The 23,415-nt window shown below is 38.2% G+C and overlaps 1 protein-coding gene across 5 annotated transcripts in view; it reads right to left on the reverse strand.

Moving 5' to 3' along the window:
• Window positions 1-23,415, reverse strand: part of RABGEF1 (RAB guanine nucleotide exchange factor 1) — a 58,047-nt gene that overhangs the window by 33,805 nt on the left and 827 nt on the right. For 2 of the 5 annotated variants that reach the window (XM_025864471.2, XM_025864469.2), the window contains exons 2-3: window positions 5,149-5,337; window positions 2,396-2,562 (exon numbers count right to left, since the gene is read on the reverse strand). In XM_025864471.2, coding sequence (XP_025720256.1) covers window positions 2,396-2,562; window positions 5,149-5,327 — 346 coding nt within the window. In that variant the 5' untranslated portion in view covers window positions 5,328-5,337. Of the gene's footprint in view, window positions 1-2,395; window positions 2,563-5,148; window positions 5,338-23,415 lie in introns of those variants that run through there. The other 3 variants (XM_073884228.1, XM_025864470.2, XM_025864472.2) reach the window with 2 other exon arrangements.

Here is a 23,415-nt window from a genome sequence, read left to right on the forward strand (position 1 = left end):
CTATAGACCAAAGCCAACTAAAGATTGAAAATCTAAGGTAATAATCTACCATTTGAAAAGGAAAGAAGCTAAGAAGTATACCAATAAAATTTTAAAATATAAAAACAACTTGGAATTTTTAAAGTACAAATCTTCTTTCATAATATAATGCACATGCACAGACATTCTTAGGATACGCTTTTTTAAAAGTACCAAGGATAGTCACCGAAGGTACATGACTATTACGCACTTCAGTGAATATCATACAGACACAGAGAGATATACACACACACCCACATTCACTAGAGATCAAGGGATATAGTGGGAAAATGGAACCTAAACATCAACATATTATATGACCTTGAGTAAGTTACCTAATGTTTATGGGCTTTCATAGCGTCACTTATAAAAAGAGGCAATTAGAGCCACTGGGTTTTATAACTTCTTTACTATTTCATATTTCACGTTTTACTATTTCACTGTATATCATAATTTCATAAGGTTAATGAGACTTTCCCAAAGCAAGAAACAGAATTTAAGCTTAATAGGAATGAATGGCTTTAATACCCTTGAGCTCCTTACTAGTAGAGCTTATTCTACCAGAAAAACAACTTGTATTTTTAACTAGCTAACATTTACTGGAGACTTACTATGTTTGTCAGGTACTGTGCTGAAGTCTTTTAATTGCATCAGCTCATTTAATGCTTAAGACATGCCTACAGTAGGTACCACGGTCCCTCAGAATAGACAGCTTAAAGAGATTAGCTTGCTCAAGGTTACAAGAGCTAGTAAACCACAGAACCGAGACTCAAACAAGAGGACTCCAAAGCTTATGCACTTAACCACCATGCTACACTACTTCCTCATAAATAAATCATGAGCCAAATTCAGCCTTAATTTAATCTCTAACAGGTACTCATTATTCCCTTTCTAATTACAGTAAACTGCCACAAGTAACAGCCAACCAGGAAACAACTCCAAATTAATCATGTGAACAAAAAGATTATTTAAAGGCTTGCTTTTATTGGGACACCTGGGTGGCTCAGCTGGTTAAAGGTCTGCCTTCAGCTCAGGTCATGATCCCAGGGTCCTGGAATCGAGTCCCACATCAGGCTCCTTGATCAGCAGGGAGCCTGTTTCTCCCTCTCCCACTCCCCCTGCTTGTGTTCCTGTTCTCGCTGTGTCTCTCTGTCAAATAAATAAATAAAATCTTAACAACAACAACAAAAAAGGTTTGCTTTTATTAAAGAGAAGTGCTGTGTTTGGGGTAATAAGCAACCTTTCCTTCTAATAAAAAATAATAGCCATTAAATCTATTTAATGGCTAAAACCAGCAAAGATCTTAAGGTGTGATATTATTATTCAAATACAAAAACAAAACAAAACTCCTGACAATTACCCCAGGTGGTGGGGTTTGTCCAAGAGAACATCTCTTCTGATAACATCAGCCTTATCTCCATCACCATTTCAAATTTACTGCATAACTCTGATTACCAACATAAAGGTTCAAAGACTAGGGCACCTGGGTGGCTCAGCTGGTTAAGCCACTGCCTTCGGCTCAGGTCATGATCCTGGAGTCCCAGGATCGAGTCCCGCATCGGACTCCCTGCTCGGTGGGGAGTCTACTTCTCCCTCTGACCCTCTTCCCTCTCGTGCTCTCTCTCTCTCATTCTCTCTCTAATAAATAAATAAAATCTTAAAAAAAAAAAAAAAAGGTTCAAAGACTAAGCCCTAACAACAGACAGTCTTTTTCTTGCTTCCAGCTAGGCCACCTGAACCAGCTGTCTGAGGACAGGTAGAACACATTTTAACTTTAGTGACAATCTTTTTACTGGGTATATAGCATTTTAAGAAGCAGTTGAAAAAGGTAATGTACATATAAATCCATACACTAGAAAATACCTACTATGGATTACTTTCACCCCTCCAAAAGCCCAAAGCAAGCCTTTTCCTATATGTTCTTTATGTATTTCTTCAAGATGCAAGCTGTCTCTCAAGCGCTCAGAAAACCTCTATTTTAGGTGACTTTCAGCCTAGAAACAGTCATTTCTGATTAAGGTACGGTTAATAAGGACATTATACAAAGGAGAATAAACCAGAATCCCAAAAATTAAAGGCACAAAAAATAAAACATTCAAAAAGATATACATTTGGATGGTAATACATTTTATAAACAGAACTACATTTTTGTAGTCCTACGGGGTAATAAACAAGCTTCTCCCACACACAATGTCCTCCAACCAAAGAAGATTTTTGGTGTTATATACTGTCTGACCCTTAAACCCCACTTCAGTTTCAAATCTGAGTTGATACCCCCTGAATGCTTACAGAAATTAAAAAGCAGAGCCCACATGCACTGTGGATCTACTCTGTATCTCATTTGAGCACAGAGGAAAAAAACGAATCAGAAAATTACCCTTTTTTGATCCAACCCTGGATGAAGCACTGAAGAATTTCTTTACTGTGGTAACCTTGCGAGTCTTCTCATTGGTTTTCTTTTCTTCAAACTTGGAAAATGTGAGGGACTGGGCCCCTGGGCCGCTCTGACTGCTGGCAAAGGCCTCTTCCTCCTCCCGCTGAAGTCTGCAGTTCAAGAGAGGATTAAGAATGAGCCAGACATCCTCTTAAGTTTTCCCTGTATCCGAAGTTATTACTCAATGAATTGCAGGGGCATCCAGAAGGTTTAGAACTGGAGGCTAAACACACCAAATAGGTCTGAGGTGTCTCATACGAAATTATCCCTACCGGATCCTAGACTTCAAAAGGGACCTTCTCCATGGATTGTATTCATTTAGCAACTGTAACTAAATGTAACGAAGGTTACAGAAAAGCACTAAACTCTAGTCCTTTCCACTAACAACCTCAAGGTTGAAAAGGAGAAAGAGATAAGTAATTACCATATAACGCGATAGCTCTTACAGTAGAGAGTAAAACCCAACTGCTGTGAGAATATAAGCGAAGAATAACTTAATCTGCTAGAGAAGTCCAAGGTTTTACAATGGTGACATTTAGGCTGAGCTTAAGAGATGAACAAGGTTCCACTGACTGAAAGGACACTCAAGAGATGAACAAGACTCCACTGAGCGAAAGGACACTCCAGGGAGAGGGAGCTACAAATGTGAGGGCATGTGGCTTCTTTTGCCGACTAAGTTAAGCGAAGTCATTGATGGTGTGACCAGATGGTAAGAAACTTTGACAGCCAAGTCCATTATAATGCTAGATTTCACCACATGGTGCGGAACCAAGAGTGATCATAAATCCAATAAATTACCATTATCAGATCTGTGCTTTAGAAAAATAATGCAGGTAGCTATGTGATAACTTGAGGGGCAATAATTAAGAGTATATACATGTAGTATATACATGTATACTCTTAAGAGTATACACAGGCACCCGGGTGGCTCAGTCATTAAGCATCTGCCTTCGGCTTGGGTCATGATTCCAGGGTCCTGGGATCGAGCCCCACATCGGGCTCCCTGCTCAGCGGGGAGCCTGCTTCTCCCTCTCCCACTCCCCCTGCTTGTGTTCCCTCTCTTGCTATATCTCCCTCTGTCAAATAAATAAATAAAATCTTAAAAAAAAAAAAGAGTATATTATACAAAGATTTAAGTGAGAGAAAATAAAGACCAGGAAACTAAGAAAGGGTAAAATTCAAAAGACTTCTCTGAGCTGGAATAAGTTCTACTTATCGCCCAATTAGTTTTAGATAGTATGGGAGAAATTAAGAATGATTCCAATGTTTTTTAGCCAACTGAATAAAACAGTGATGTCATTAATTGATACAGGAAGAAGTGTAGGTAGGAGGAAACACTGGTATTGAGGATTAGAGTAAATAAAAACAAATTTGGCCTAGGACAAGCTGAATTTGAGAATTTATAATAAATCTCAAAGGCTGTCCATAGAACAATGGCTCTATATGGTGATCCCAGCAGCATCACCTGGGAACTTGTTAGAAATCCAAATTCTCAGACCTCACTCCCACCCTACTCACGTCAGAGACTCTGCAGTGACGTCCAGTGATGCCCCTTTTTATAAGCTTTCCAGGTGATTCTCATGCTTGTTCAAATTTGAGAAACAGTGCTATAGGAAATCTCAAGCAAAGTCACAAATGGAAGCAGTAAGAAACAGCAAGGAAATCACAGACAGAAGTGTTAGTCTGTGAGTGGAATAGGGACACACCTCCCTCTGAGACAAAATAGAAGTTAACATAAAGATATTAGTACATTTTGCTGTGGAGAGGGGAGAAAGCTAAGGGAATTCATGCCTAGTGACCTCCACTTTCTTCATGAAATAGGATCAGCTACTGAGAATATCAGTGGGAAACAGGATGAAATTAACATTCTATGTCTACATTTTCTGTCTTTGACTATAGAGTTACTGAAAGCAGTGAGCATGCATTATAATTCTGAGTTCACCACAAATGCAAGCAAAGTGGTCACTCAACAAATACGGCTGAGTAGATATAAAAAAAAAAAAAAAACTAGCAAAAGCTGTCAGAGTTCAGTCTGACTTTCTTTTATGGAGAAGTTTTATTGTTTCTGGGTTGTTTGGCAAAAGAGTAACATCATGCATGGTATTTTATTCATCCCTATGCTCACCATCCATTCTATCTTTTACTTTTTACCATAATCATATTTCTGGATAATATAAACTACTTTTCACTAACAAACCCCATGTTTAAGAAAAAGTTAAGTTTCCAAAATGCAAGGGCCATGTATACAAATCAACAAGTTTCTACTATTGTGTTTATGACCATGTCAGATGCCATGCTGAATATATTATAAGAATGAGGAAAATGATGCTTGATGAGAGCCATGTGCCAAGTTCTGTGCTAGGGACATCACAGATATTACCTTAGTTGACCTTCACTATGAAGTATGTGTATATGCATTCTTCTAGTCCAAGAAGCCTATTATCTATATTAGAGAACTCAGACTAACACACTCTAAACACAAAATAATTAAAGGAATAAAGATGAAAATGAAGTAATCACTGAAAGCTATTCATTAAATGCTGACTGAGAAGAAAAGGGTAAAAAATTTCATTTCTCTTAATATTAAGCTGACTTGTTGACAGCTCACAACAGGAGAGAAAAATGGATTTTGACAGTGACAGAACTGTATATCCAATCATATCACAGTTAAACCACCCCTATTTAAGTCCTTTTACCGCTCTGCCAGTTCCCAATCCTCCTGAATCTGCTTCTGCCTTGCTTTGTGGTACTCTTCCCTCCAGCACTTGGAGCAGAAACCCTGCCAAGCAGGGTTGCCATAGTAACCACATCCTTTCTTGCAAAGGAGCTCTGACTGATCCACATGAATTCCTCGGCGTTCAGACTTAAGGCTCATCTTCTTCCTGCTAATCAAGTAAATAAGAAAGTGATGTTGTAAATGAATTCACTATCATTCTTCTATTAGCACAGCAATTAAGAAAAAAAAGGTGAGTCCAGGGGCGCCTGGGTGGCTCAGTTGTTAAGCATCTGCCTTCGGCTCAGGTCATGATCCCAGGGTCCTGAGATGGAGCCGCGCATCACTGGGCTCCCTGCTCCACGGGAAGCCTGCTTCTCCCTCTCCCACTCCCCCTGCTTGTGTTCCCTCTCTCGCTGTCTCTCTGTCAAATAAACAAATAAAAATCTAAAAAAAAAATGTGAGTCCATAATCTTCAAGCTGTAAGGGAGGGAAGGAACGCAGAGAGGGAGGGAAAAAGAGTTTAAATATAACAAGTTCCTGGGGTACCTGGCTGGCTCGGTTGGAGCATGTGATCTTGATCTTGGGAGTTGTGGGTTAGAGCCCCACACTGGGTGTAGGGATTACTTAAAATCTGGAAGGGAGGGAGGGAGGGATGGAGGCAGGCCCATCCATCCTGACAGTTATACTAAAGAAAACACTTCTTATTTCCTTCTCAATAACATAAAGAACACTTTAAGAAAGGACTAATATTGGATTAAAGACCTAAATGTAACACATGAAACTATAAAACTCCTAGAAAAAAACATAGGGGAAAAAAACTTCATGACATCAGATTTGGCAACAATTTCTTGGATATGACACCAAAAACTAGCATAAGCAACAAAAGGAAAAATAGACAAATGTGACTGTATCAAACACGAGCATGGTGGAGGGGGGTGGGGCAGAGGGAGAAGCAGACTCCCTGCCAAACAGGGAGACTAACGTGGGGTTCAATCCCAGGACCCTGGCATCATGACCTGAGCTGAAGGCAGACGCTTAACGGACTGAGCCACCCAGGCACCCCTGTAACAAATGTTTATAACAACATTATCCACAATAGCCAAAAGGTGGAAACAATCCAAACGTCCATCAACTGATAAATGGATAAACAAATTGTAGTATATCCATACAATGGGGTATTACTTGGTCATAAAAAGGAATTAAGTACGGATATACGCCACAACAAGATCAACCTTGAAAACATTACGCTATGTGAAAGAAGCCAGTGATAAGAGACCACATATTATACGATCCCCTTCATGTGAACATCCAGAACAGGTAAATCTACAAAGACAGAAAGCAGATTAGCAGTTGCTTAGGACTAAGGGGGAGAGGATGGGAATAACGGAGATAGCTCAAGAGTATGAGGTTTCTTTTTGAGATGATGAAAATATTCTAAAGTTGGCTGTCATGATGGTTGCCATTGAATTGTCTGATCTTTAAATAGCTGAGTTCTATATGTGAATGATATACCTCAATAAAGTTGTTTTTAAAATACAGGTATAGGGGCACCTGGGTGGCTCAAATGGTTAAGTGTCTGCCTTTGGCTCAGGTCATGATCTCCAGATCCTGGGATAGAGCCCCATGTCGAGCTCCCAGCTCAGGGGGGCATCTGCTTCTCCCTCTTCTTCTGCCCCACCCCTGCTTGTGCTCTGTCTCTCTCTCAAAAATGAATAAAATCTTTTTTTAAATAATAAATGAATGAATGAATGAATGAATAAATAAAATACAGGCATATCTTGGAGATCTTGCAGGCTGGGTCCCAGACAACCACAATAAAGCAAATGTCACAATAAAGTGAGTCAAATAAATGTTTTGGTTTCCCAGTGCACATAAACATTAGGTTTACACTATACTACAGTCTAAAAGTGTTTAATAGTATTATATCTAAAAAAAAAGTACACACTTTAAATTAAAGACATCTTTATTGCTAAAAAAATACTTTATTGCTAAAAACTGCTAACCATCTGAGATTTCAGCGAGTTGTAATCACTGATCACAGATACTATAACAAATAATGAAACCATTTGAAATATTACAAGAATTACCAGGTCTTGTGACACAGAAACATGAAGTGAGCAAATGCTGTTGGAAAAATGGTGCCAACAGATTTGTTCAATGCAGAGTTGCCTTACAAACCTTCAATTTACAAAAATGCAGTATTTGTGAAACTCAATAAAGCAAAGTGCAATAAAACAAGGTATGCCTGTAAAAATCAGAAAAAGAGGGTGGAATGGGAAGTCAGATTCAAAGAACTATCAGCTTTGAAGGTGGACAGACTGTAATCCAAGGAATATGTAAAGCAAAAATAAATTTGCTTTTCTCCACTTCTAGAAGCGGACAATGACCCCTGGCTCACAGCCAGCAAAGAAATGAAGACCTCAGTGCTATAACCACATGGAACTCAATTCTGTCAGCATGAGTATGTCTGGAAGCAGATTTTTCCCACAGCCTCTAGATAAGAGCCCAGGCTGGCTGATTTCTTAATTTTGACCTCCTGAGATCCACAACAGAGTACCCAACTTGAGCTAGCCAAGAGTTCTGACTTATAGAACTTTGGGACAATAACTGGGTGTTCTTTCAAGCTGCTAAATTTGTGGCAATATGTTCTGGCAACAACAGAAAACGAACACAGGCCTTCTTCCCATTTGTCTTTTTTGGGGCCTTTGCACTTATGTTCCAATGCCTAGAATGCTGTGCGCCCTGCTGTTCGCATAGTGACAACTCTCTCACCATGAAGGCCTCAGCTTTCATGTCACAATTCCAGAAAGGCCTTCCCTGGCCATTCTATCTAAAGTACTACCTCCCCAAGCTCCCCAACCCTCACCTCCACACTGGCTCAGCATTATTTCTATCTAACTCTGTCTAACAAGGGAGGGTAGGGAAAGAGTTAACCAAGTAGGATCAATTGCTAAAAAATCATAAGCATTCTCAGAAAGGCCTGCTTAGTATGTGACCGGCTCTTGGTCAGCTTCTGGAAATGGAGGTCTTGGAAGTGTCCTTGTGTTTTGTACTCTTGGAAGTACACTATACGAACTTGTTTAGATGGTTTGTGCAAATAGTGTGATGTATGGTAAACACCCGCTTTCTTTCTGGAGTTGGATTAACTGTGGTCAGTCATGAAGGCAGTTGTGCTTGTCTGACCAACCTTCAACAAAAACCCTGGAATTCAAGGCTTAAGTGAGTTTCCCGAACAGAAAACACCTCACATATGTTGCTGCAATTTGTTGCTGGGGGATTAAACGCACCCTGTGTAACTCCACTGGGATTAGATTCTTGGAAGTTTATGCCTGGTATCCTCTAAACTCTGTTCAATGCACCATTTTCCTTTATTGATCCTGCTTTGTACCCTTTCACTAGGTATAAAACATAGCCAGGAGTGCAGGAGTCCTTCTATCCAATTACCAAACCTGGGGGCAGTCTTGGGGAATACCAACATAGAGTATGATTATAAAGGGGTGGCATGAGGGAGATACAGAATAATTCTGTATCTTGATTATGGTGGTGGTAAACAAAAAGTTTTGTGGATTTGCAGAGCTTCCCACTATTTTCCTTATGAGAATCCTGCTTCCTATTCTTGGGTTCAACGTCATGGTCTCATAGATCACTCCTCAAGGCTGAGATTTATAGGAAACATTCAATCAACTCTACTAAAATGATAAAATGTCCTTTGACCTCAGTTAAGAAATAAAACTTACAGGTAATTTTTTTTCCCTTAAATTTGCTTTTCTCCACTTACAGAAATATAAGATGCTTACTCTAAAACACCTGAGATATACAGACAAGAAGAAAATAAAGTACAAAGAAAATAAAAACATCACCCAAGTCACTATATTCTTGTAGTGCTTTCTCTACTTATCACTCACTTATTTAGCAAATATTTATATACTGATATACATTATATGACAGGTACTTTATAAAAGTAGAAGTAAAGTTTCAGTCCTCATGGTGCTTGCTGTGTAGTATGGGAGATATAACTATATATCTAGAAAGCCTGAAAGAAGAAATAAAAACACTATGAAAAATGAAGAAACAATTTTAAAATTACATAAAAGAATTTATGTTTATGTGGAACAAGCTAAATATGTATACATGAAATCTATGGAACTCTTAAAATAGCCTAACAATAACAAGATAGAAAATATAAAAAGAGATCTCATTCACAATAGTATCAATGTTGTAATAGGAAAATCATATGGTTTACAATAAAAATTGAGATACAAAGAAGGCTGAAATAGTTGGTAAGACATGCCAATTTTTACTGAGAAAATTAAATACATAAATGGTAAATGTTTCAAAAATTTCAAGTTTAGTACAAATGACAATAAAATTACAAAAAACTTTTTTGAACTTGACAAAAGTTTTCCTTATTTTCTCAGCAATAATAGGCAAGATTTTTTTTAGTTTTCTAAATTAAGTTATTGAATTTTAATTTTTTAAATAAAATTTTTAAAAGATTTTATTTACTTATTTGTCAGAGAGCGAGCACAAGCAGAGGGAGAAGCAGGCTCTCCGCAGAGCAAGACCGAAGTGGGACTCAATCCCAGGACCCCGGGGATCATGACCCCAGCCGAAGACACACGCCCAACTGACTGAGCCACCCAGGTGTCCCTGAATTTTAATTTTTTTAAGCAAACTTGTTAAAATAGGGTGAACTTAGAAACAGAACTGGCAAATGGATACAGAACAGGTTGACTCCAAAATGAATGCTAATACAATACATAAAACAACTGGGGCACCTGGGTGGCTCAGTCGGTTAAGCGTCTGCCTTTGGCTCAGGTCATGATCCCAAGGTCCTAGGACTGAGCCCCACATCGGGCTCCTTGCTCAGCGGGGAGCCTGCTTCTCTCTCTCCTGCTCCCCCTGCTCTCTCTCTCTGTGTCAAAATAAATAAATAATAAAAAAATCTTAAAAACAAACAAAAAAAAACAACTTAGTAGTAGTGGAAGGAGAAGGGGAGAATTTTCAATAAGCAATGCTGAAATAACTGGTCAGCAACCTGGTACTCTCCCAAATTAATTACAGGTATCTTAAAAGAGTTAAAAAAGTTTTTATTAAGGTTTTATTTATTTAACAGAGAGACACAGCAAAAGAGGGAACACAAGCAGGGGGAGTGGGTGAGGGAGAAGCAGGCTCCCCACTGAGCAGGGAGCCCGATGCGGGGCTCGATCCCAGGACGCAGAGATCATGACCGGAGCCGAAGGCTGATGCTTAACAACTGAGCCACCCAGGTGCCCCAAGAGTTAAAATTTTTAAACGACAAATGGAAAAATACAAAGAACTAAAATTATTTATGAAACTTTTAAAGTACTGAGGGCTATTTAAGCTTAAAAACTGAAGGAAAATTTAAAAAGAAAGATTTAAATATAAACTGAAACTTCTACCTAGTTTTTAAAAGGCCTACTTAGAAAAAGAAAAGCAAATACTTTAATCGGACAATGAAGTAGTTTATCATATTTAGAAATTATACTAATAAAAAGAAATTGTAAATCTCTGATATGCAGGATAAGGATGTGAGTAGACCAATCATAAAATGGGAGCAGCTTCCTAGAAACAGAAACGGAATGTCAAAGGGTTTGTGCATTTTAAATATTGATATATACTACCAAACTGGCTTCACAAAATGGTTGTATCCATCTACATTCCCACCTACGGTGTATGAGAGAATCTACTTTCCCACAAAATCATAAACAGGCATCATTAGTCTTTATTTTGCCAATCTGAAAGGCAAAAAAAAATCATTTATTGTTTTAATATGCATTTCCTTAAGATTAAACATCTTTAATACATATTTACTGGCAATGAGCATATCTTCTTTGAAGAATTTAACTATTCATGTTCTTTGCTTGTTTTTCTACGTCATCTTTTTTTAGATGAAGCATAGTTTACATATAATCCTTTTTCTTTTTATAGGTGCTCTTTTTATGTTATCTTCTAGTCCCTGACTTTATATTATGAAGACACCATTGTTTTAATCAAAGACAGTATTTAAAATCTATACCCAAATTTCACTGACTTTTATATTATTAAATACATTGCTTCCAAAATGAATGTAACTATCATACTTAGGGGGTGCCTGGGTGGCTCAGTCAGTAGAGCAACAGACTTTTCATTTCGGCGCAGGTCAGGATCTCAGGGTCGGGAGATCAAGTCCTCCCTCAGGCTCAGTGGGGCATCTGCTTGAGATTCTCTCTCCACCTCCCTCTACCCCTCCCCCACCGGGGCTCATGCTCTCTCTCAAATGAATAAATAAATCTTTGAAAAAATATATATCACACTGAGAATCAGTGGCAGAGTTCCAATGTTAAATATAACAAAACAGAGTATCCAAACACTAGCCTGCCCAAATAATTCCACTCTGTAATCAAACCCATGGAATATAAAGTGGAGTTTGTGCTGCTGGAATGAGCAGAGCCAGAAGAGCAGCATTCTTACAGAGTGAGTTCTTGACAACAATCTTCCACTGTATTAAGTTGCACCCTCTCCAGATAAGTAAAATTATGACTCCGATCTGAGCATGCCATTTCCCAGGCTAACAACTCAAACTTGCACGCAAAAAATAAACTGGCTGCTCTGGTCTACTTCCTACCATGCTCTATCCTCTCTTCCAGGGAAGCAGCCAATTCCCCAACTGGTCAGTTTGTAAGTAAATGACCAAATATTCTCTCTCTTAACTCCACTTACACTAGCAACAAACTGCGGTACATAATGTGGTTTCAACCATTAACAGCTTTGTTTTTTCTCAAAGTTACACCTTAGTTTTCGCTTTGCTGCAGCCATTTCACCCTTAGCCTCACCCAGCTGTGGTTGGGCAAAGTGATACACACACACATCTACGAGATATGAGAAATACAAAAAGCAACTGCCTGGTTTGAAAATTTATTCAGACTTGTTAGATGGCTCTATGAAATACATATTTGTATTATGTTTTAAGCTTCTGAGAAGTATACTGTGTGTAATAAAAATGTAATCCCATTAAATTGCAGGAACTTTCAAAAGTTCCTAAACCATACCATCTCGGGGCGCCTGGGTGGCTCAGTTGGTTAAACATCTGCCTTTGGCTCAGGTCATGTTCCCAGAGTCCTGAGATCGAGCCCCACGTGTCGGACTCCCTGCTCAGCACGGAGTTTCCCTCTCCTCCACCTCCCTCTGCCCCTCTCACCTGCTCATGCTCTATCTCTTTCTCTCTCTCAAATGAATAAATAAAACCTTAAAATAGAATAAAATAAAAACCATACCATCTGTTGTGGGTTGAACTGTAGCCCCCCAAAAGACAGGCTGAACTCAATACTGTGAATGAAACCTGATTTGGAAATAAGCTCTAGGCAGATGTAATTATAGAAAGAGGTCATACTGGATTAGGGTGGGGATTAGGGTGGGCCCTAAATCCTTATAAAAAGGCCCTGAGAGACACAGAGGCCATGTGGCCACAGAGGTGGAAATCAGAATAATGTGGCTGCAAGCCAAGGAACTACAAGGAGAGCCAGCAATCATCTTCCCTACAGCCTTCAGAGCTAGAACATGGCCCTGCTGACACCCTGATTTCAGATTTCTAGCCTCCAGAACTATGAAAGGATAAATTTGTGTCGCTTTAAGCCACCCAGGTTGTGCTAGTTTGTTTAGAGGAGTCCTAGGAAACTATAAAACCATCAAGAATTGTAAACTGTAATTGTAAACAAATAATTGAAAGAAATGAGTTTTCCACAAGTTATAATAGAACTGTGGGTTCACAGTTATCACTTGCTCTTTATACACTGGGTAATCACACATCCCAGTTCATGAGAACCGTCTGGCTTATGTCTGCTATCCTAGCATAAAGACACCCCTTTGGTTCTCAAAAATGACCTGCTCTGCATAATAAATTACATGGTCACTTTATTTATGAACAAGCCTAGAAAACTCTGTTAGTCTACCTTCAAATTTCACCCCATTCAAATAACATCTGACTCCCCTTTTCCCACTGATAGAATAATTCTATCTCTCTGGTTCTTACAGCATTTTATAAATACAGCTATTGTAATACATTCTATTATAAAAGCTTGCTTACATGTCCATTCCATGTTCACAGGCACATAACGCAGTGTTAGGAACAGAGTGAGTAATCAATATGCATTTCCTAAATTTATTAAATTATTTATTCAGAAGACTAACAAAGTACCTACCCAGTCCATTTTCTTTCATTTTTTTCCCCATATACACTCTCCAGGGCCCAATGAAGGTAGAAGTATAATTTAAATAGCAAAACAACTAACTTACGAAGCAGTTGTTCTCAAATTTTAGCATGCATCAGTATCATATGGAGGACTTGTTAAAGCACAGAGCACTGGGTCCCAACCCAGAGTCTCTGATTCAGGAGGTCAGGGGCAGAGCCTGAGAATCTACATTCCTAACAAGTTCCCAGATGATGTGGTTAAGGACTACTCTTTGAGAACTACAGCTATAAAATAAGCACAGGGGCGCCTGGGTGGCTCAGATGGTTAAGCATCTGCCTTCAGCTCAGGTCATGATCCCAGGGGCCTGGGATGAAGCCCCGTATCGGGCTCCATGCTAAGTGCAGAGCCTGCTTCTCCCTCTCCCTCTGCCACTCCCTCCACTTGTGCTCTCTGGCTCTGTCAAATAAATAAATAAAATCTTAAAAATAAAATAAAATAAAGTAAGCACAACAATTATTAAAAGACTAATTTCTTCTCATGAATTCATTACTGGTAGGAGACTTTCTTTTCTAAATACAATGGAGTAATTTGTGGCAGACCAACACTCCTGCTGAGAACAAGGAAAGCTAGATACATTTTTTAAATCAATATTTAAAGGCATCAGAAAATCTGAAGCAATCTAGACGCCTCTGGATTCTGGAAAAAGAGAGGAACTGTAGAGAAACAAAGTGACATTCTGCAGTCACTTTTGCTGCCAAGTGTATTTGCTGATTCTGGGGCAAAAGGATGAGAATCCAGACTTTAGGCAGAAGAACCACAGGAGCTTTTGTAAAAGAGGAAAGGCAAGACTCAAGAAGCCAAAATCCCAGTGAAAGAGAGTCAAAGAGAGCTGGGTATAACATAAGGCTGGTTTTCCCCTGAGGACATTTACCAAATTTTGCAGCTGCAAAGAAGAGGGCTTCAAAACAAAACTGAAAACCTGAAAATCTAGAGTGGAATTTTCAGGGGTGCCTGGCTGGCTCAGTCAGTGGAGATGTGACTCTTGATCTCAGGGTTGTAAATTTAACCCCCACGTTGGGTGTGGAGATTACTTAAGAATAAAATCTTTAAAAAAAAAAAAAAAAGTGGGGGGGGCGCGCCTGGGTGGCTCAGTCAGTTAAGCATCTGCCTTTGGCTCAGGTCATGATCCCAGGGGCCTGGGATAGAGCACCAGTGGGTCAGGCTCCCTGTTCAGCAGGGAGTCCGCTTCTCCCTCTCACTGTGCCCCTCCCTCACTGTTTGTGCACATGTGCTCTCTCTCTCAAATAAATAAAATCATTAAAAAAAAGGTGGAATTTTCAGTAATCTCACTGTTCTCAAGAAACAAAGATTACAGTATAGAAGCCACCAGGGGAAGACACCCCTGTGAATCTACACTATCAGTTTGAAGCCCGGGATGACTACTCGATAGTAGTAAAGGTAAACAAGAGGGAAACCGTCTTAATCAACCCAGCAACACAACCTCAACCATTAGCTCAGTCCCTAATAAGACTAGGTGATAAGCCCCTACTCAAAAGGGAGGAGAGATTTCCTCTCTGAAAAAGAAGAGTATCATCTGGAGCTTCATTTTATTCACAACACCCAGCATTTACATAATTAAAAACCAAAAAGAAAAAAACAGACAATAGAAAGAGATGCCCAGATGATCCAATGAAGTTAACAGAAAGACTTTTAATGACAGTTATTTAAATTCCCTATTTAAAAAAATAGGTAAAAAGTAGATTAAAAAATAGGTGAGAAAAGGGGGAAAGAACATTTTAAAAATGAAGAATTTTAACTGAGAATTGTAATCAAAAGAATCGATCTGAAAAGTATAACTAAAATTAAGAATTCAAAGGTTAGATTTAGTAGCAGGCCAGATCTAACAGAAGAGAGGATTAGAAACTGGAACCCAAGTCAATAAAATACATCCACACTGAGGCAGAAGGAAAAACTAATAGGAAATACAGGGAAAAAAAAAAGTGTAAAGAGAATCAGGGACATTGTGGAAAAGTCTATGGAGTATGTAACTGGTGTCCCTCAAAAGAAAAGGAAAGAATGAATAAGAACCAATATTTATGAAATTTTCAAAACTGATAAAAAGACAACCCACAGGGGCGCCTGGGTGGCTCAGTTGGTTGAGCGACTGCCTTCGGCTCGGGTCATGATCCTGGAGTCCTGGGATCGAGTCCCACATCGGGCTCCCTGCTCAGCAGGGAGTCTGCTTCTCCCTCTGACCCTCTTCCCTCTCATGCTATCTCTCGTTCTCTCTCTCTCAAATAAATAAATAAAATCTTTAAAAAAAAAAAAAGACAACCCACAAATTCATGAAACTCTGTGAACCCCAAAGCAGAAAACACAAACACACAGATACAGCATACTTAACTGTTGATAATCAAAAACAAAGAGAAACTTTTAAAAGTAGCTAGTGGAAAAGAAGCACATCACTTTCATAGGTGCAACAATAAAACAGCTAAATTTTCAAAAGAAATCATAAAAACCGTAAGACAATAAAATGACCTCTTGAAAAGCCTGAAAAAAAAAAAAAAAGCCCACCTAGAATGTAGTGCTTAATAACTGTTCCCTTTAAAAATAAAGGCAGAATAGGGGTGCCTGGGTGGCTCAGTCAGTTAAGCGTCTTACTCTAGATTTAGGCTCAGGCCAGGGTCATGAGATCAAGCCCAACGTCAGGCTCCACGTTGAGCCTGTTTGGGATTCTCTCTCTCCCCTGCCCCTCTCCACACTCCCGACCACACCACTCATGAGCACTCTCTCTCTAAAAATTAAAAAAAAAAAATTATAAAGAATTCATTATGGGCCCACTTGCATCAGAAAAAATAGGAGAGGGAACTCTTCAAATGGAAAGAAAAATGTCTATGCCAAAGAGAAACAAAGAAATAAAGGAAGGGTCGAAAAGTAATGTAAACAGTAAATATGTAAGTAAATGCACATAAATACTGATTACAAAAAAACAATAATTTCTTACAAGTCTTAAAAAAATAGGTAGAATAAATGAGTAAAACAGTAATGCAACAAGGCAGGAAAAAGACAAATTGAATTAGTAACTAAAGTTCCAGCATTACTGGAGAAGTGATGAAAGTTATAATTTGTATTAGACTGCAGCAAGTCAAGGGTGTATGTTATAACTGATAGTAATAATCACAAAAAGGATAGTAAAAGAATGTGTAACTAAGCAATTACTACAGGGAAAACATTAAATACTAACCGAATAATAATCCAAGAGAAGGCAAGAAAAAAGGAAAAAGGAACAAAACTGGTGAGTCAAAAAGAAAACTTATCAAAAGATGGTAGATCTAACACCAAATATAGTGACAATCGCATTACATGAAAATGGACTAAATATTCTAATTTAAAAACTAAAATTTATACTAAAGAAAAAAACTAAATTCAACATCAAGATGGTAGGATAAAAAAAAATGAAAATATAGGGATGGAAAAAGATACAGCACGCAACATTTACCTAAAGAAAGCTTAAGTAACGCTGTAGTGATACCATACAAAGTAGACTTTAAGGCAAAAAGTATTACCAATGATTAAAGGATAACAGTGTTAATCCACCAAGAAAATTCTAATGTGAGCCAAGCAGGTAGAAATTAGTAATCACTGGGAGCTAAGAAGAATACTTTTACGAATGGCCTTTGAAGGCCAATGCAAAGCACTGGCTGCAACCAATTCTATTTGGGAAAATCTATGGCAGCTCAAAGGGTAGAACTCTACAACAGCATACAGCATAAATACCAGACTTCTTTGCAATACAATAAAACTCACACATATACCTTATGGGAATTTTGAAATGCTTATATAAAATAGTAAATAACTTTTTTAATCACAAAAAAAAAAGATAAGACCATTTTATACAACAGAAGGTATTCTGGGGTAATACAGTGTTTACCAGACTGGGTAGTTTGAAAAGTCACTAAAATTTATAACTATAAAAACTAGATTTCCTGAAATTAAACCCTCAGAAAAAGAAAAAACAAAACTTTAAAAAAGTACTTAGGTTCTCCTTTTCCAAATATAGCTCGAGCTTTGACTGAAGAATGTAAACTGACATCTTTGCATTACACTTACCTAAATGGCAGACTCACCATCATAACCATTAGTGGTTGTGTTTGGAGCTGGAATTGGTTAGGCCTAGAATGGACCTCCTGATCAGTTTTTCTGTTAGAATCTAAGAACTTTAAACTTCAAAAGAATCTCAGCTTACTTCTCAAGCACTATTTTAAATAAATAAGTTGAGATTTTTATTTTCTAATTTACTTATTCAATTACTAGACCAAAGTACTAAAAAAGCAAAAGTTATTTTTTCTTTCTTTCTTTTTTTTTTTTGGTGGTCCATACAGGGATTGGAGAGTTCTTCTTGAAAGAAATAGCCTATAACCTCTTGTGGGTAGCAACAACGTCAAAAAAGTGTCTGCAATTTGTTACCAAATATGTCCAAGAACAAAAGTAGGCTCTTGGGAGAAAGCAGTGTTTACATACAGTTGATATTCAAAGAACTTAAATACTGAGCAGTTAGCATATGGGTGAAAACACTTTGCCATCTGATTATTCCTCATAAATGATACTTAAGATGTGTCCACCCATGACTACACAACATTTGAAACCTCAAATAATATCTACACACTTACCACACTTGGAATGGCTAATTAATTTATACAAATAAAGATATAATCCAACTTGCTAAGTAGAAGCCAAGCATATTACTTCCTGAGACACTAATTACAATGGATTTTAGACATTTTATTTCATCAGCCTACAGTTCTGTTTTTTGTTTTCACATTTTTTATTTGCATTCTTCTTGTAATATCCTATTGAAAACTGTGGTCACGGGGCACCTGGGTGGCTCAGCCCTTAAGCGTCTGCCTTCGGCTCAGGTCATGATCCCAGGGTCCTGGGATCAAGCCCCGCATGGGGCTCCCTGCTCAGCGGAAAGCCTGCTTTTTCCTCTCCCACTCGCCCTGCTTTGTATTCCCTCTTTCACTGTGTCTCTCTCTGTCAAATAAATAAATAAAATCTTTAAAAAAAAAAAAAAAACTGTGGTCACTAGCCCAAGTCATTTTTCAGGAACATGTTTAAAAAACAATGTCAAAAGCTCTATGGAAATGCAATTAAGGAACCACTAAGTTACATAACTACATTTAGGCAACAACAGTTCCACCTATTGTTTACTGATTAAAGATGAATAAGGATGTTCTCTACTCTGCAGTTTCATAGACTAGGTCACAATTTACAATATACTATAGGAACTATATTATAATACTTCAAAAAAAATTGGAATTACCTGAAATAGCTGCATATGAAAATGCACAATAAATAATGGTTTACTTATCTGCACAACTTTAGTGCAATACAATTCCTAATGAAACAGAATGAGGCTTAAGAACACATACACCCTGCAATGGCATTACAACAAAAGTATAACCTAAATTCATCCCAAATCACAGCAGTGTTGGGGCACCTGGGTGGCTCACTCAGTTAAGTGTCTGCCTTCGGCTCAGGTCATGATCCCAGGGTCCTGCTCAGTGGGGAATCTGCTTCTCCCTCTCCCTTGGCTGCCCCCCTGCTTGTGCACTTTCTCTGTCAAATAAATAAATAAAATCTTAAAAAACAACAACAACAAAACAACACCAACACAGCAGTGAGATCACCAGCTAAAGTTTACTCTAAAATATGAATATCAACCTCTTTTTCTAGAATGGTGCACTACCTTTATAAATATTATTGTGGCTTTCCTGATCTCAAGACAAATTTAGAGCAAACAGAAAGAAAAAATATATGCATTTTAAATGCAAACACATGAAATAATATCCCCACTCTGCTCATCCTGATGCATGCTTAGAAGATTGCCCCCCACCAGCTTTACAGACTGTGGCCAGCCAAATGCCTTAAAGTTGTGGCTCCCTGACCATTCCCTGGATAGGAAGATTCCAAACTGTTCAAGGCCCTTTTGTAATGGTGGGTTCCAATATTTGCCAATGTGCCTACCTCTGTTAAGTGTATATGTCTGGTCTCACCTTGTGAGCTCACAGTCTAGTCTGCTGCAGGTATTATAAAGTCATGGTTAGGTGCAGACCACTGATTCAGTCAGACTACCAGAGTTCAAATCTCCATCACCTCTTGTATGACCTGAAACAAGTTTTGTTGAACCACATTTCTTTATATCTTTAAGAAGGGTGAGGGGAAAGGACAACATTGAGATCACACATGTGAAGGATTTATTACTCACATAGTGCCTGGCCCATGCTAGCACTTGATAAATCTGAACTATTATTACTTAAACAGGCAGCTTTTTAGCTTGAGCAAAATACAAATATATTATCTAGACACTCCATCTAAGATGAATGGATCTGTTCCCGTCTTAAAAAAATAAATTATATGCCTGGACTTTTCAAGCCAACATTTTCTGTGCTGCAGCTAACAGCCTGAACCTACTTCTGGAAATGAATGTTAGGTCTGCTGTTTGGTATTCCCTAAGACCATATCTATATGAAGGTAAGGTGATTTACATTTAAGTATTTGTTCTTGTCAGACTCCTCCATTTTCATAATCCCCATGAAAATAAAGCATGCCTGCCAAAAATATGGCTCTGTGATTAAACAATATAAAACAACATAAAAAATAGATGTACTCGAGGAACTTGTCAGGAAGCACAAACTCACCCCACTGCTGATAAATCTATAACAAAAAGCTCCACTGAGAAAATATTTATGGAAGGTAACCTGAAGAATGTACAATCCCCATCTACTTATCTAGATAATCTAAAACAGATCCTTAAATTAAATTAGCGTAGAAATCTAAGTACTTAGATCACATTATTTTGCCAGCACCAGGACTGCTTTTACTGAATTACGTTTCGATGTTCTGTCATCAACCTGCACAATGAGGCAACAAAGACTTTTAACTAAAAAACAAAGTAAAACACAACACAGTCCTTTGAGATGCATGCCGTTATTTACTTAACGATGTAGTTGAGGAATCTGTCAATACAAGGAGTCTCAGAATCCAAAAGAGAAATTGGTCTTTTATCTTATGGTCACTTAACTATGCAACTGATTATATTTTTCTCTGAACTGGCTATTAAAAAGCAGTCATATTTGTGGCCTTCTAACAAATATTTAAGACTTCAGTCTAAGTACTTTGTGTACAGATCTCATTCCATCTTAATGAGGATCTTACAGATGTGTTTTCATCATAATTTTTCTCCCTCAGTGCTAAATTCATCACCCCTTTATTTCTGTATGTTCTCAATAACATGCTGTATTTTTGTAAGCCATTATGAATCCTTTCTGGAACAAGATGTGACATTAAGTAAATGACATGCTCCACTTAAATATTATAACACAGTAAGATGTTTTCTTCCATTAATAAGTATTTTATGAATTCAACTTGTAAAGGCATTACCTTTTCTGTGCTCCCAAAGAAAAAAGAAAGTGCTTTTGCAAATACTGTGTCTAAAATTAGGAAATTCTAACAACAGGAACTATAAAAATAAAACTTTCATGATGTATTTTTAACTGTGGAGCACACAGAAAATTATAAATATATCCCATGTAAAAATCACCCAAAAGTCATTTTTAATTTTAAAATACAGACCAAATCACCATAAATGCAATTACAATTATTTATTCTGAATGGGAATTGAAGAGACTAGCTTCAAAAATGATTTCTGTACAACTCCTTCTGAGCTGGCCTGTGCCTAGCATAGAGGATGCTGCCAACCACACCTTAAGGTGAAACAACACAGAATTTAGAGCCCCAAAGGTTCTTGCTACATTACTGCTTTAAGGATTTTGCTACATTCCTGCCTCAGGGATTTCAGCAAGCTCCTTGATGTCATTTGAGGAAAATAAAAAGCTTAAGAATCTTAGCGTGTACAATCTAACCCATTCATGAACTCATACTCTGATCATAACTTAGGACTTTTAACTACATATTTATCTAATTAATGGATTATAATTAGTTCTTCACCTTCCTGGTGACCATAAACAAGTAAGCTATGCTACCAGAAACATGAAAAAATGTTCTATTTTGTAATAAAAATTACAATTTCTACCCCACTGACAGAAACTTCTTCAAACACAGGAATCTCACACTCCAACTTGAAAGCAGCACCATAAAGGTACAGCTTTTTCTTAGAGCACTTTAGGAGCTTTATCCAAATATCAAACAAAATATAAGTTATATAATATCAAGTGGGATGGAGGTAAGTCCACTGTTGTTTCTCCTGTTTATTCAACAATACTCTGAATTATTTCCAGGCATTCCAGTCATATGAAACTCTAATGTCTCTACAATGCTTTATGATAGAAATGAGCATTTAATAAGACTTTCAAAATGTTTGACTTCTATTGTGAAACTCTTGTTTCTGGTGTGATAACTTTATTTATAGGTTAAGAAGCCACTTAATAGCATTTCTATTCTGAGTCACAGAATAGACAGGTGTGTTACACAGGTATCTTCCACATTTCAGGGATGGGTCATTTCCGCTACAGATGTTTCCTATGCAACCAATAAAAACACATGTGCCAAAAATTAAACTCACAGTCAAGACTGAAATTCTATGCCTCTAGCCAAAGACTGACACAAGTAAATGAAACAAGATCTTAGTTCTTCTATAAGTAGATATTAAAATAAGTTAAGTACTGACGGAGTTTTTTTTTTCCACTGACAACCAACATCAGAAATCAATGAATTCTCATTAAGTTAACAAGTACTCATGGAACACTTGTGAATGCCCAACTTGGATTAGGTATGCAAACAGATAAAAGCAGAATTCCTGTTTATAGAAGCTTACAAATTAGCAGGGTCAGACACTTTTTACACAATGAAACAACTAGTAAATGAGCATAACACTCAATTCAAACATTTAATGAGCACATAATCAAGCTCTACATTGGGTACACACAGTCTTCCTCAGCAAAATAGCAGCCAGTGCATAAGATCTACATAAAATTCCATTTTAATCACGCAGAGACCCTTCTTTGGTTTTGTCATCACCAGATAAAAGCCGAAGCTCCTGCATCTCTGCCCAGCACTTTTTTACTTTGCAAAAACCACCTCCCAGTAGTGAGTTACTGGCCTATTCTCCTGTTACTCGGCCCACCTCCACATTCCCACCCAACCTTATTTCAAAGTTACTCATTCTTCAAGACACTTCCATAAAGTATTCCCTGATTATCTTTCTTCACCCTCCACACCCTGCAGTGTCTCTCCTCAGGGCTCTATCTCAGCTCTAAGGACGTTTTGTTTAAAAGTACCCTCATTGTCCCTCTCTAGAGAGAAGAAACACGATTGCTTGGAAGGTTAGTGACATTTCAAATCCTGAACACGTCTTAATCTTCCGCATAAGAACCAGTATCTCTTAAAAGTTAACGTTAGGGGCGCCTGGGTGGCTCTCGGCTCAGGTCATGATCCCAGGCTCCTGGGATCGAGCCCCGCATCGGGCTCCCCGCTCAGCGGGAAGCCTGCTTCTCCCTCTCCCACTCCCTTGCTGTGTTCCCTCTCTCACTGTCTCTCTGTCAAATAAATAAAATTTTAAAAAAAAGTGAACGTTATTTATCATTAAATGGATTAATAATATAATCCAATTTTACCCGACCGGCAAGCTTTCTTGTTACAACTATTTTAATTAACAGGCTTTTTAAAAAGCAGTTACAGGAGCGCCTGGGAGGCTCGGACGGTTAAGCGTCTGCCTTCAGGGGGAAAAAAAAAAAAAAAAAAAAAGCAGTTTCAGGTTTACAGGGAAAAAAAAGTACAACCATTATTATTATTATTAATTTCAAAACAAAACCAACAAACAAGAACAGCCAAAACTCTTCTCATCCAAAAACCTACTCCGCTAGTGATGCTGTAAACTCGTCCTGACAAATTTTCACGTCTAATCTCAAGGGCCAAACGAGTCCACTGACGTATTTCCCAACCACAGGGCTTGGTCACGGGCGGGGAGGCACCACCAGATGTCTGTGACCTACTCTCTAAAGCGGCTGAGTGCCTCCCTCCCTCTGACTAAACTT

This window comes from Callorhinus ursinus, unplaced genomic scaffold (assembly GCF_003265705.2).
Source record: "Callorhinus ursinus isolate GAN/ISIS: 27379988/994484 unplaced genomic scaffold, GSC_fseal_2.0 scaffold55, whole genome shotgun sequence".
NCBI lineage: Eukaryota > Metazoa > Chordata > Mammalia > Carnivora > Otariidae > Callorhinus > Callorhinus ursinus.